The sequence below is a fragment of the Suncus etruscus genome, chromosome 14 (genome assembly GCF_024139225.1).
Source record: "Suncus etruscus isolate mSunEtr1 chromosome 14, mSunEtr1.pri.cur, whole genome shotgun sequence".
In the NCBI taxonomy this organism is placed as follows: Eukaryota; Metazoa; Chordata; class Mammalia; order Eulipotyphla; family Soricidae; genus Suncus; species Suncus etruscus.
Window position 1 is genome coordinate 78,958,081 of NC_064861.1, and position 13,786 is coordinate 78,971,866.

A 13,786-nucleotide genomic window follows, 5' to 3' on the forward strand; every position below is an offset into this window, starting at 1 on the left:
ACTCCTGGCTATGCGCTCAGAAGTCGCTCCTGGCTTGGGGGACCATGTGGGACACCGGGGGATCGAACCGCGGTCCGTCCAAGGCTAGCGCAGGCAAGGCAGGCACCTTACCTCTTGCGCCACCGCCCGGCCCCAATTTCAATTCTTAAGCACTGCAGTGGCCCCTGAGAACCAGCAAGTGGGGCCCAAAATTTAAAAACAAAACACTATAGAGCTGAAGAAATATTATAGTGAGTAAGGTGCTTGCCTTGCATGCAACAGGCCTAGATTAGATCCCCAGAAACCCATATGGTCGCTGAGCCCACCAGGAATGATTCCTCAATGCAGAGCCAGGAGTAACACCTGAGTGCCTCTGGATGTAGCCCAAAAAATGAGGACCCCCAAAGCACCATTCTTTCCATTAGTTTTCTTTTATTGTTTGTTTGTTCATTTGTTTGCCAGACCTGATGAAATTGCTCAGGGCTTACTCCTGATTCTGGCTCAGGGATCACTCTTTTTTTTTTTTTTTTTTTTTTTTTTTTTTTTTTTTTTTTGGTTTTTGGGCCACACCCGTTTGACGCTCAGGGGTTACTCCTGGCTATGCGCTCAGAAATCGCCCCTGGCTTGGGGGGACCATATGGGACGCCGGGGGATCGAACCGCGGTCCTTCCTTGGCTAGCGCTTGCAAGGCAGTCACCTTACCTCCAGCGCCACCTACCCGGCCCCTCAGGGATCACTCTTGAAGGGGTTCAGGGGACCATGTGATGGAACCAAACCTGGGCCAGCCATGTACAATACAAGCACCATGCCTGCTTCACTATCACTCCAGCCTTAAAGCCCCATTCTGTTCTGACTGCTAAGCTGCTGAGCATGTCAATCACATGCATCTGAGACACCCCAGAATCCTGGGACTCTGACAAACACCGGGACTGTGCATCGTTTTTCCAACACTTCCTCAGTAGTTTCTAGGCTCCCTAGGGCCTCCATTAGTGAAGCAAAGACTTGAAAACAACCCCTATTCATACCCTGCCAGGTTTCTGGGTCCTTGTATGTGCTTACCCCACAGCTCTTTCTGAAGCCCAAGTGCCTCCAGGGCTCTTTTACCTACTGTAGACCTGTTACCTGCCTCAGTCACCCAGCGCAAGAGGCAATGTGGGGCTGGCCAGAGTCCACCTATAAATGGGCAGGAAGGAGGCTGTGCGCTGTGTACACAGGAGGGAGCAGCCCTGCTGGCACTGCGGCTGCCCAGACTCTGGGCAGACAAGCTTCATTGCACCCTCGCCACTTGTTAGGTAACGAGCTGAAAAGTCACCAGAGCATAATAATGAAGGCAGCCGGTCTCATTAGAGCCATGCACACAGACAGCAGGTCTGTCCATTTCCTCCCATACACCTTCACTTCTTTTCTACCTTTGACCCACATTTGCCAAACCACAATTCTAAACCAGGCTGGGCTGGAGAGAAAACAGACCTATGGGTAGCTGGGAAAATAGAAAAAGATGCCAGAACTGGACCACTTCACCCCACCTCTGGGTCTGTCATCTCCAGAGATATGTAGACAGGCTGGGCAAAAACTTGTCTTTAGGGCCAGAGAAATAGCATGGAGGCAGCGCATTTTTTTTTTTTTTTTTTTTTGGTTTTTGGGTCACACCTGGCAGTGCTCAGGGGTTATTCCTGGCTCCAGGCTCAGAAATTGCTCCTGGCAGGCACAGGGGACCATATGGGGCGCCGGGATTCGAACCGATGACCTCCTGCATGAAAGGCAAACGCCTTACCTCCATGCTATCTCTCCGGCCCCGGAGGCAGCGCATTTGCCTTGCATGCAAAAGGTAGGTGGTTCGAATCCCGGCATCCCATATGGTCCCCGAGCCTGCCAGGAGCAATTTCTTTATTTTTTTTTTGAAGGGGGGGTCATTCCCGGCAGTGCTCAGGGGTTATTCCTGGCTCTACGCTCAGAAATCGCTTCTGGAGGGACCAGTGAGGTGGCGCTAGAGGTAAGGTGCCTGCCTTGCAAGCGCTAGCCAAGGAAGGACCTCGGTTTGATCCCCCGGCGTCCTATATGGTCCCCCCAAGCCAGGCGCAATTTCTGAGCGCTTAGCCAGGAGTAACCCCTGAGCGTCAAATGGGTGTGTCCCAAAAAAGGAAAAAAAAATCGCTCCTGGCAAGCTCGAGGACCATATGGGATGCTGGGATTCGAACCACTATCCTTCTCATGAAAGGCAAACGCCCTACCTCCATGCTATCTCTCCAGCCCCCAGGAGCAATTTCTGAGCATAGAGTCAGGTGTAATACCTGAGTGCTGCCAGGTGTGACCCAAAAACCAAAAGCCAAAACAAAACGTGCCTTTAATTGTCAAGTTCAGGAGGTTGAAATTATGGCATTAGTAGTAGAAGCACATGCCTTGCATGGCCACTGTTGTGTGAATGAATACACCAAGTTCTGGACAAAAAAGGTCCTGACCCAGCAGTCAGATATGATTCTTGGGTGGGACCAGTCCATGGGCTAAACTCTAAGATATTCTCTGAATGAGGGGAAGCAGAGGACCCATGGCACACACATACACACCCCACACTCAAAAACCCAGCAGCCACCATCACCACCCATACTTACAATCTTGCCAGCTGATAAATAGCCCAGTTACACAATCATCTCCAAAAGAACATAATGGCACTAAATCTTCCCAGATAGAATGGTTGGGACTGAAAACTGGAGCCTTCTAGGATTAGGGGCAGGCAGTTTTCCCTTTTCTGCCTGAAACTAAGGCAGACAACAGCCACACCCAACAACCTTCAAAGTAGAAATGACTCAGCTCCACAAAAGAACCTAATCAAACTGCCAAACCACTACATTATTTCAGATCTATAGATCCTGAACTGCATGGCCTCCATATTTCATAGCTCTGTCAGTCCAGTAGGACCACAGCAAATCTGATGGGAACATTCCCTAGAGGCCCACCAATGGGGACTAGTGAGCTTAGACAATAACACAGAAAGCTCAGCTAGTACCAACCAGCACAGCATATCCTCAGACAATGACTTTAGTAACACCATTGAGATTTAACAATTATCTTAAATTGACTCATATTGATCTAAGTTTAGATAATTCCACTTGCCTTTGTGTCATAACAAACAATAAGAAGTATGGGGGCTGGAGTGCTAGTACAGTAGGAAGGGTGATTGCCTTGCAGGCAGCCAACCAATATTTGATTCTCAGAATCCTATATGATCCCCCTGCACCCACCACCAGGAGTGATTCCTGAATGCAGAGCCAGGAGTAGCCCTTGATCACCCCCAGGTAGGGCCCTAAAACAAAAACAAAAAACACAGAAAGCAGGGGCTGGCGTGATAGCACAGTGGTAGAGTGTTGTCCTAGCAAGATGCTGACCTAGGACAGACTTGGTTTCAATCCCCAGCATCCCATATGGTTCCCAAGCCTGCTAGGAGCAAGTCCTGAGCCCAGAGCCAGGAGTACCTCTTGAGCACCACCGGGTCTGGCCCAAAGACAAAACAAAGAAAAACAAAACAAAACAAACACACACACACACACACACACACACACACACACACACACACACACACACACACACACACCAAAAACCACAGAAACCAATTTGAAATATATTTGTTTGTGCTGACAAGGGATGGTAGGTGGGAAGCAGGATACCTGTGGGATTAGTGTTGGAACACTGAATGCTTGAAACAACTGTATTATGAACAATTGGGTAAATAAAAAAAAAAAAAAAACATGGGGCTGGAGAGATAGCATGGAGGTAAGGCGTTTGCCTTTCATGCAGGAGGTCATCGGTTCGAATCCCAGCATCCCATATGGTCCCCCGTGCCTGCCCGGAGCAATTTCTGAGCCTGGAGCCAGGAATTACCCCTGAGCACTGCCGGGTGTGACCCAAAAACCACCAAAAAAAAAAAAATTGGGTAAATCACAATGTTATAATAAAAAATGGGGGGAGAGGAATGATATGTGGAGGACCTTAAAGGCAATGTAAAAAGCTGATGAGAGAAATCAGGCAAGTCTTGGAGTTCGGGGAAAAGGACAGGCCTTAGGAGACAGTGAATCCAGAAGGTACTTACTTCAGGAGGTTTTCTGCTCCTGTTCTCATCCTTATGGCTTTCAGGATCTGCTGGTTCAAGGCAGCCCTCTGATTCTGCAGTTTGCTCCGGCCAGTTTGTGCAAGAGGATTGCAACCCTATGGGAAATCAAGAAATACCCCATCAGAAGTTGGACACTGTAAAAATTGACAAACGACAGAAAACTTTTTTTTTTTTTGTGGTTTTTGGGTCACACCCGGCAGTGCTCAGGGGTTATTCCTGGCTCCATGCTCAGAAATTGCTCCTGGCAGGCACGGGGGACCATATGGGACGCTGGGATTCGAACGGATGACCTCCTGCATGAAAGGCAAACGCCTTACCTCCATGCTATCTCTCCAGCCCCGGAAAACTATTTTAAATAGCTATTCCTGTCCTGAAAATAAAAGTTATCATCAACATGGAAAATAAGGGTAACATTGAAAAGCATCTATTTATTTTAAAGGTTGGGCTGGAGAGAGTCCAATAGCTAGAGCACATGCTCTGAGTATGGGGGGGCAGGGGCATATCGCTTCTTGGCCTTTTGGCTAAAATCAAGTGTAGTATCTGTTCTTATCAGTGTAATATCTGAATATGGGGGGGCTTGAGTCCAATCTCAAGAACTACCTGGTGACCCTAAGCAAAGAGCAGGAAACGTCCCAAACAGTTACTGTGAACTGGTTCCTTACTTGTCACACTATTTAATACACAAGCTGATATTTCCCACATCAATACTGTGCCGGGACTCCAAAGACCACCCTTTATTTGGAGACCCTTTAGGATTTCCAGGGATGTTCAGTAGCTCACCACAAGGATGTGACAACTTAGGCTGAGTCATCGGGTTGAAAAGGCACATTCCTTTGCTTCTCCCTCCCATAAAAGCACATTCTTCCCCCCATGGCAAAAATGCAGCATCATGGACATGTGATGTGTCTGCCGGGATGGCTGATTAGGGAATGTACCCCTGAGATTTCATTGAGAACTGGTCATGGAGTTCTTAAACCACATGATTTGTGTCATTCTTGGGATTCAATGAATCAAGCTATGTGGGAGGAGGGAGATCGCTTCATTTATTTCCTTTTGGACTACACGTCACCTACTTGTAGGACCAAGCAGAACTGGAGATTGAATTTAGGGCTTCAGTATGAGAAGCATGTGCTCCAGCCCATTGAACCATCTGTTTGGTCCCTTTGAAGGTCAGACTTCCAACACCAGGTAAGGGCTAACCTTGCAAGCTGGCCTGCTAAAGGGGAACAGCCTCCTGTTGACTGCTAAGTCAATCCCTTTTACACTGCAGCTTATTCAGCTTGTTTTCTCACTATGTGTGTGTGTGTGTGTGTGTGTGTGTGTGTGTGTGTGTGTTTGGGCCACACCCAGTGACACTCAGGGGTTACTCCTGGCTATGCGCTCAGAAATCGCTCCTGGCTTGGGGGACCATACGGGAAGCCAGGGGATCGAACCATGGTCCATCCTAGGCTAGCGTGGGCAAGGCACGTCTCCAGCCCCTCTCACAATATTTTATTGCAACTATCTCCTTTATTCTGAACAGGACCTCAAAACCATGATTTTTTTTTCTTTTTAGGTTTTATCATTGGGCTTTGTTTTGTTTTGGTTTTGGGTTTTTGGGTCACACCTGAGGTCACTCCTGGCTCTGAGCTCAGAAATCACTCCTGGCAGGCTCGGGGGACCATATAGGATGCTGGGGATCAAACCTGGATTCATCCTAGATTGGCCGAGTACTAGGCAAATGCCCTACTGCTATGCTATCTCTACAGGCCCAGGGTTTATTACTGTTTTAACAGCTTACTTACATTTCTAAATATCTGCTACTATATATGTTTACGTGTTGGATAAAATCTAATTAACATGTTGTTATTTTTAGTTTTGCTTTTTGGTTAGTTTTTGTTTGTTTAGGGCTAACTCAGCAGTGCTTTGGGGTTACTCCTGCTCTGCACTCAGGAATTACTCCTGGTGGTGCTCAGGAGAATATACAGGGTGCTGGGGATTGAGCCTAGCTCAAGAGCACACATGATAAATGCCTTACCCACTAGTATAGCTCCAGCTCCTTGATAAGTGTTTTTAACTGTAAATCATCATAAATCAGGGTTTTTCTTTAAAGCATATTTGTTAGGTCTACATTATGAAAGAAGAGGTGGTGGGGCCGGAGAGATAGCACAGAGGAAGGGCATTTGCCTTACAAGCGGCTGACCCAGGTTGGAATCCCATAAGCTCCCGGTATCCCATATGGTCCCCAGAGCCTGCCAGGAGTGATTTCTGAGCATAGAGCTAGGAGTAATCCCTGAGCATCACAAGGTATGACTCCCTTTCCACAAAAAGAAAGTAGAGATGGGGGACTCTAAACTCTTTTTAAGTGTTGACCCCTACCCTATCCAATTGTGCTCTAGGAAAAGATACCCCCATATTGTTGTCAACCCCACCAAAACCCTAGGTAGGCTCCAGAGTAAGTCTACTTTCTGTCTAGAGTTACTTTTTCTGTTATTTCAGACAATTGATATAAATGGAATTATACAAAATATAACCTATGGTGGGCTGTTATCACTTAGTATCTTTCCCAGGTTCATTCATGTTTTTGTTTGTTTGTTTGTTTTGGGGCCATACCCAGTGGAGCTCAAAGGTTACTCCTGCCTCTGCACTCAGAAATTACTCCTGGCAGGCTTGGGGGACCATATGGGATGCCAGGGATTGAACACCCTGCAGCCTTTAAGGCAAACACCCTACCTGCTGTGCTAGCAGCCTGGCCTCTAATTAATTCATTTTGTAAGTATGATTCACCAATACATTCCTTTTTTGACCCTTGACTAGCCCCTCATCACACATGCTATGTTCAAGGGTTTCTTCTCATTTTATTATGGCTGTTATGAACAAGACTTGTTGATTCCAAGTTTCTGGAGGGATGCCTGGCTCCCTGAAACCCAGGAAGAGAACAGTTGTATCCTCCGAGTACATCTCTAACCATTTGGTGAATTGTCAGTGTCTGACAAAAATAGTGTCTTGTGGGGCCGGAGTGATAGCACAATGGTGTTTGCCTTGCAAGCAGCCGATCCAGGACCTAAGGTGGTTGGTTCGAATCCCAGCATCCCACATGGTTCTCCATGCCTGCCAGGAACTATTTCTGAATAGATAGCCAGGAGTAACCCCTGAGTGCCGCCGGGTGTGGCCCAAAAACCAAAAAAAAAAAAAAAGTCTCTTGTACATTCTTATTAGTAATACATGTTCACTACAATATATTTTTTGTTTTGTTTTTGGATCACACCTGGCAGCGCTCAGCGGTTACTCCTGGCTCTATGCTCAGAAATCACTCCTGGCAGGCTTGGGGGACCATATGGGATACCGGGATTCGAACCACTGACCTTCTGCATGCAAGGCAAACACTTTACCTCCATGCTATCTCTCCGGCCCCACCAATACTTTTTTTATGATTTCTTTTTATTGCTCCAATGTGTGTGATAACACTGTGGTTTTCATTTGCATTTCCTTGTTGGCTAATGGCACTGTTCATCTTTTTTCATGTTTACTGCTTCATTGGAGGGGGGAAATAGTTCAGATTCTTTGCTCTTCTTATGGGGGGCACACCCAGCAACGCTCAGGGGTTACTCTTGGCTCTGAGCTCAGAAATCGCTCTTGGTGGTTTCTGGGGACCATATGGGATGCCAGGAATTGAACCCGGGTCCATCCTGGTTTGGCCACATGACAAAGCAAATTCTCTACTGCTGTGCCAGCCCCACACTGCTCATTTTTAAACTGCTATTTGTCTTTTTATTGTTGGGTTCAAAGCATTATTACTATTATTATTATTATTATTATTATTATTATTATTTTGTGGTTTTTTGAACCCCACTGGATGTGTTCAGAGGCTGCTCCCAGCTCTATGCTCAGAAGTTTCTCCTGGCAGTGTTCAGGAAATGACAGGATGTGGGGATTGAACCTGGACCTCCTGCATGCAAAGTCTGAGCTCCAACCTGTTGAGCTCTCTGTAGCCCTTGAAAAGTTATTGTTTGTTACTCTTTGTCAAGATATGCCATCCATGGGGCCGGAGAGATAGCATGGAGGTAAGGCGTTTGCCTTTCATGCAGAAGGTCATCGGTTCGAATCCGGCGTCCCATATGGTCCCCCGTGCTTGCGAGGAGCGACTTCTGAGCATGGAGCCAGGAGTAACACCTGAGCACTGCCGGATGAGACCCAAAAACAAAAAAAAAAAAAAAAAAAAAAAAAGATATGCCATCCATCCTATATGTATTTAATTATTCTAATTCGGGTAAAGGTAAACTTTTTTGTGTGTCTATAAGTATTTAAATATCTTTCTGTGAACTACCTGTGTTCCCCGTCCATTGAGATACGAAGAGTTTCATGGGACAGGCTGAGCAGCTCGTACCCGGGTTAAAGTGCATGCCCTGAACATGCAAAAGTCCTGCTTAGTGCCTGGCACCACACAGTGCATCTGCACCACCAGATATAGCCCTAGAGGTCCCCAAGAAACTGCCAGGCTGACTTTGGTGGTCCCTGGCACTAAAATAAAAGAGGTAAAGGTTAGACCAGATGAGAATTTACATTTTAACCCTCACCCCAGGCATGTGATTTCAGGACTCTGTTCCCTTTGGAATCTTAAGATTCTGTCTACAGAGAAAAGCAAAGTTCCTGCCCAGAGTAACTGATGAGCTGTAATCCCCTTCTACACCACGCCCAGGCCTCCGCAGGTGGGTTATCTGCAGAATCCAATCTTCCAGGCAGCTCCCTATCCATGGCCTTTGGACTTGGGTCAGAAACCAGTTTCCTTTCTCCTTCCTTCCCAGTCTCATTAACACTGCCCAGACAATCACCACCTTACCCTCCAACCCCCCCACTTGGCCTTACTCAAATCACGTAGTTGCAACACTATGTTCTAACACTGACAGGAAAGCTCCCAGATCTAAAAAAAAAAAAAAATCACAAAATGGCCAAGTACAAGATAGAACACCCTAATATTTAGCTAATTTACTTGTTTGGTTTTGGGTCCCATGCAGTGGTACTCAGGGGTAATTCCCATGGGCCATTTAGTGGCAAGGGATGGAAGCCAGGGTCTCCTGCAGGTGAAGCAACCCTCCAGCTTACTGTTCTATGAATCAGGCCCCTGACACACTCTAATTGGACCCAACTAATTGCCTTTCCATGTCCTACAGCTACTGTAAAGGGATGATTCACTCCAACATGGTTCGTGGCTCACAATGCAAGCCCATTTTTTTTCTTTTTCAGAAGCCCAGCACCCAACTCTCGGGCACTCCCAGAGATAAGCAACTGTGTGCTAACCTGCCCACAGCTGTGGAGTCCAGTTTCTGAGATAAAAGACACAGGAATGCTCAGGATTAGACGAAACTGAGTAACTGGACCCCCAGCTACATTACTTCTTACTGACAGGTAGGAATGCTGAGCCTGGCTGGAATCACCAGAAATACCCACAGGGCCATCTGGAAAATTCCCTGAGTGCTTAGAGTGAGTCTGGACAAGACTGTCAGAGAGCCCCCTGGCCAAGCCCCTGCAAGGATCCCCCACACTCTTCTTCATGTCAGAGTCCTGAGCTGTTCACGACAGAGCAGCGCAGCTCCAAGACTAGAGGGAAGGTTTTTTTTGACTGGGACCAAGGTGACCGGTGACACAGGCCATGTACAAGAAAGGCTGGGAGCCAAAAAGGAGTGGGGAGAGCAATAAAGAGTTCACAAGTCAAGTCTGACATGGGTCCTGTTTATCTGGGCACACACCAGCCCCAAAACATGGAGTGGGGAAGGGGGGAGTGTAATGTCAGGGATCAAATCTAGAGCCCAGTTAGTGCTTATGACACCCACTCCAGTCCTTTGAGCTATCTCCTGGGCCATTTGTTTTCTCCTCATATAAATCAATAGCAACAGTGTTCAGTTTCAAAGCACAGCCTATCAGGTCATATCAAATAGGAACACAATTGCCAGAGAGCAGAGAAACTGGACCACTTCCTCAGTCGGCATCTCCCACGTGTGGTACAGATGACACAAATCCCATTGGCCTTTCATGTGCTATGCTTGTAAGCCTGGGACATTTTAGTAAGCTGTGTCCCATTAAGGGTGGGAGCAAGAGGGCCAGAGTGATAGTGGATAGACATTTGCCTTGCATGCAGCTAACCCAGTTCGATCCCCGGTATCCCATATGGTCCCCTGAGCCTGCCCAGAGTAACTTCTGAATGCAAAGACAGGAGTAACCCCTGAGAGCTGCTGAGTGTGACCCAAAAAAAAAAAAAAAAAAAGGATGTGGAGGGTGGAGCAAAGCCATGTTCCAGTCACCACACTGAAGGGATCTGGGCAGGAGCCAGAGCAACAGCACAGTGGAAGGACACTGGCTTTGCAATGCAGCCAACTTGGGTTCAATTCCTGGTATCCCATATGATATTCCAACATCACCAGGAGTAACCCTGAGCATAAGGCCCAAGAACCAAAAAAATTAAAAATAAAAAAATAAAGTGAGTCGTGAGACACCCAGAGGGCAATGCAAGATGGTGTTGCGAGATGGGATGTCGCACACCTGCCCAACCCCTCACAGGCTTCAGGCCTCCTCCACAGCTTTTAAGCAACAGCAACCAGCATCCAACTGCCCACCCTTGCAGCATACGAGTTAGGTATGGTCAGTGCAGACTTCACTCCACATTCTTGCCAACTTAACCCGCTGAGAAACCAAAGGTTTGGTCCCGAGACTGCTTCAGAAGTGATCCCTAATCGGGAAATACTTCCTTCCACCCCACCTGTCTGACCACTCAGAAATAAAGCAAAGGGGAACTTGACTGAAAATAGTGGCAGCACTGACTTGCCAACAAGTACAGCCGGCAGTCCTTCCTCTGTCTACTCAGTTCCCAACTGTTCTTGCCATTGCAATGAGGGGATCAGATTGGGCCTCATACATGCCAGGTGTGTACCCCACAGTGACTTATACACTTCCCTCTTAGATAACCAGTTTTCATTCTATTCTAGATAATTCTTCTTTGCTTGTGCTTGTCACTCATGGACTGGAAGTACCTCTGGTTTGGCCCCTTACCCCTACCTGTTCTCCACCCAAGGTCTTTCTCTTCCCAATAAAGACCTCAGGTCTCAGGGAGAAGCTGCTTATAGTTTTGATTTCCACAACAAGTCTATCCTGCTTGCTGGTATCTTTTGCTAGGGAGCAGAAAGCTTGTGGTGGAATTTTCCTGAATCTGTTCTATTCTCTTCAGTCTTGCGTGGATTATTTCCTGTGTTGGGGTTTCCTTTCAGACCTGTGATCATCAGTCCCTTCCTCAGGATTGGGGCATGAGGGTTCTGCTTCACATCTCCAAACCTTAAGCCACATTTGGGAGGGGGGGAGCAGGGGCCACTCCTGCAATTCTCTGCCAACCTATCAGATAACAAAAGGTTGAACTGCCTCAGAATGTCTCCTATGGCCTCAGGGATGCTAGAATAATGTATGTGATGCCAGGAATCACAGAGGTCAGGCACATACAAGGTTTGTCTCTTAATTACTGTACTATCTCTTATTTGAGGGGGAAGAGGAAAAACTGGATCATATCCAGCAACTCTCAGAGGCTATTTCTCACTGTGCTCAGAAGCTCCCTGCTCAAGGGACCACATGCAGTGCAGGGGATTCAAAGTGGGTTGAGAACATGTAAGGCAGGGGCATCTCTCACCTCCTTTGCATGTAAATAAAGTTCTAGAACATTCTTTTTCTTCTTTGGGGGTGGTTTGTTTGGGCCACACCTAATGATGCTCATGGCTCTGCACTCAGGAATCATTCCTGGCAGGCTCAGGGGACCAATAGGATGCCAGGGCTCAAATAAGATAGGCTGCATGCAAGGCAAGTGCCCTACCCACTGTACTGTCACTCAGGCCCCTTCCTAAGCTGCTTGTCAAATGGTGGTCTACTGTACTTTGTATATAAGTACAAGATTTTAAGTGTCCTATTGAATGGACATCAGTGCAACCGCAACTCCAATCAAAACACATAACATGCCCAAAAACCAACCAAACAAACAAAAAACACAGCAGCCTGAGAGATAGCATGGAGGTATGCATGCCTTGCATGCAGAAGGACAGTGGTTCAAATCCCGGCATCACACATGGTCCCCTGAGCCTGCCAGGAGTGATTTCTGAGCATAGAGCCAGTATAACCCCTAAGTGCTGCTGGGTGTGACCCAAAACCAAGAAAAATAAAACACAGAACATGGGGCTGAAATGTTAGCACAACAATAGGGTGTTTACCTTGCATGCAGCCAAGCCTGGAACTGACCCGGGTTCGATCCCTATGGCCCCCCTGAGTTCACCTGAAGTGACCCCTGAGTGCAGAGCCAGGAGCAATCCCTAAGTATTGCTGGGTGTCACCCCTCCAAACAAAACAAAACAAAAAAGAAAAAAAGGAGGGGGCCGGGCGGTGGCGCTGGAGGTAAGGTGCCTGCCTTACCTGCGCTAGCCTAGGAGACGGACCGCGGTTCGATCCCCCGGCGTCCCATATGGTCCCCCAAGCCAGGAGCGACTTCTGAGCCCATAGCCAGGAGTAACCCCTGAGCGTTACCGGGTGTGGCCCAAAAAAAAAACAAAAACAAAAACAAAAGAAAAAAAGGAAGGAAGAAGAAAACACACCCCAGAGCTTCATCTGGAAACAACTATTTAAGTGCTAGAGCCAAGTTGGCCTTAAATTACAGAAAAAGACGATGCTATTGGGGGTGTGGGGTGCTAGAGGAGTCCTTACTCCCAAGTGGGACCCCACTGCCTGGTCCTCAACTCCCTTCCACCAGAACTAATGGGGCTCTACTCCCACAGATGGAAAAGCAGGCCCACACATGAAGATTGTTTCCACAGTATGGAGGTGCCATGTGAACCAAGAGTCCCAGATTAGGAGGTGGAGTGAGGGTTGGTCTGATGTGGGGTCCAAGCAGGAACCCCAAAGAGTTCACAAGCAAGCAGAGGCTCTGTATGGTTTTGCAGCAGAGGTATTCTCTCTGCCTTTCTCACTCCTTCCTAGTTATGCAATCCCTCATTCAACCACCAAACTCTGGAAAAACAAAACTGTTTGTTTATGAGCTAGAAGCTATCAATCAGAATTCCCAGAAATACCCAGTATATGCACAGCCATCAGGTCAAGTCTGCCCCATGCAAGAAACTTGCAAGGTAGGTCAGTGGAAATCTAGGGCATCTTCATCTGAGAGAATGAAAACACGCATGCACACTTATAAATCCCTCTCCTGTCCTGCCAGGGTCTTGGCCAAGTGTGGGAGCTACAGGACTTCTCAGCGGGTCCCCAGCTAGTTTTCACAGCAGGAACCAGCACTCAGCTATGACCTTTAACCACAGGACTCTCTCGCTATAGTCACTCCACACATCTCTAGAAATTCCTCCACGTAGTATGATTTTCAGCATGCCAAATGAAGAGCAAAACTTTCTTTATTACCCACACCATTTCCATGAAGCCATTGTCACGATCAACTTGCTGATTTCTGAGGTCCATGCCGCTAACAGTCCCTACCTAAAAAAGGTGTTTGAGGAGTGGGAACAGGGCTGGTGTGTGTGTGTGTGTGTGTGTGTGTGTGTGTGTGTGTTTGAGAGAGAGAGAGAGAGAGAGAGAGAGAGAGAGAGAGAGAGAGAGAGAGAGAGAGAGAGAGATCAATATACCACTCTACAAATTCCTTTCTTACAAATATCACATTTTGGAGGCTGGAATGATAACACAGTGGTAAGGTGTTTGCCT

At 47.4% G+C, this 13,786-nt stretch overlaps 2 protein-coding genes and 1 pseudogene across 2 annotated transcripts in view; 2 read left to right on the plus strand and 1 right to left on the minus strand.

Annotated features, from left to right (window-relative positions):
- The window catches only part of LRP3 (LDL receptor related protein 3), a 269,703-nt gene that overhangs the window by 79,171 nt on the left and 176,746 nt on the right, over positions 1–13,786 (plus strand). The gene's annotated exons all lie outside the window — the stretch shown is intronic.
- RHPN2 (rhophilin Rho GTPase binding protein 2) overlaps positions 1–13,786 on the minus strand; it is a 77,333-nt gene that overhangs the window by 56,630 nt on the left and 6,917 nt on the right. Inside the window, exon 2 of the mRNA XM_049786579.1 lies at positions 4,064–4,179. Within this exon, the coding sequence (XP_049642536.1) occupies positions 4,064–4,179 (116 nt within the window). The remainder of the gene's footprint in view (positions 1–4,063; positions 4,180–13,786) is intronic.
- LOC126028913 (uncharacterized) lies at positions 4,586–4,697 on the plus strand (annotated as a pseudogene).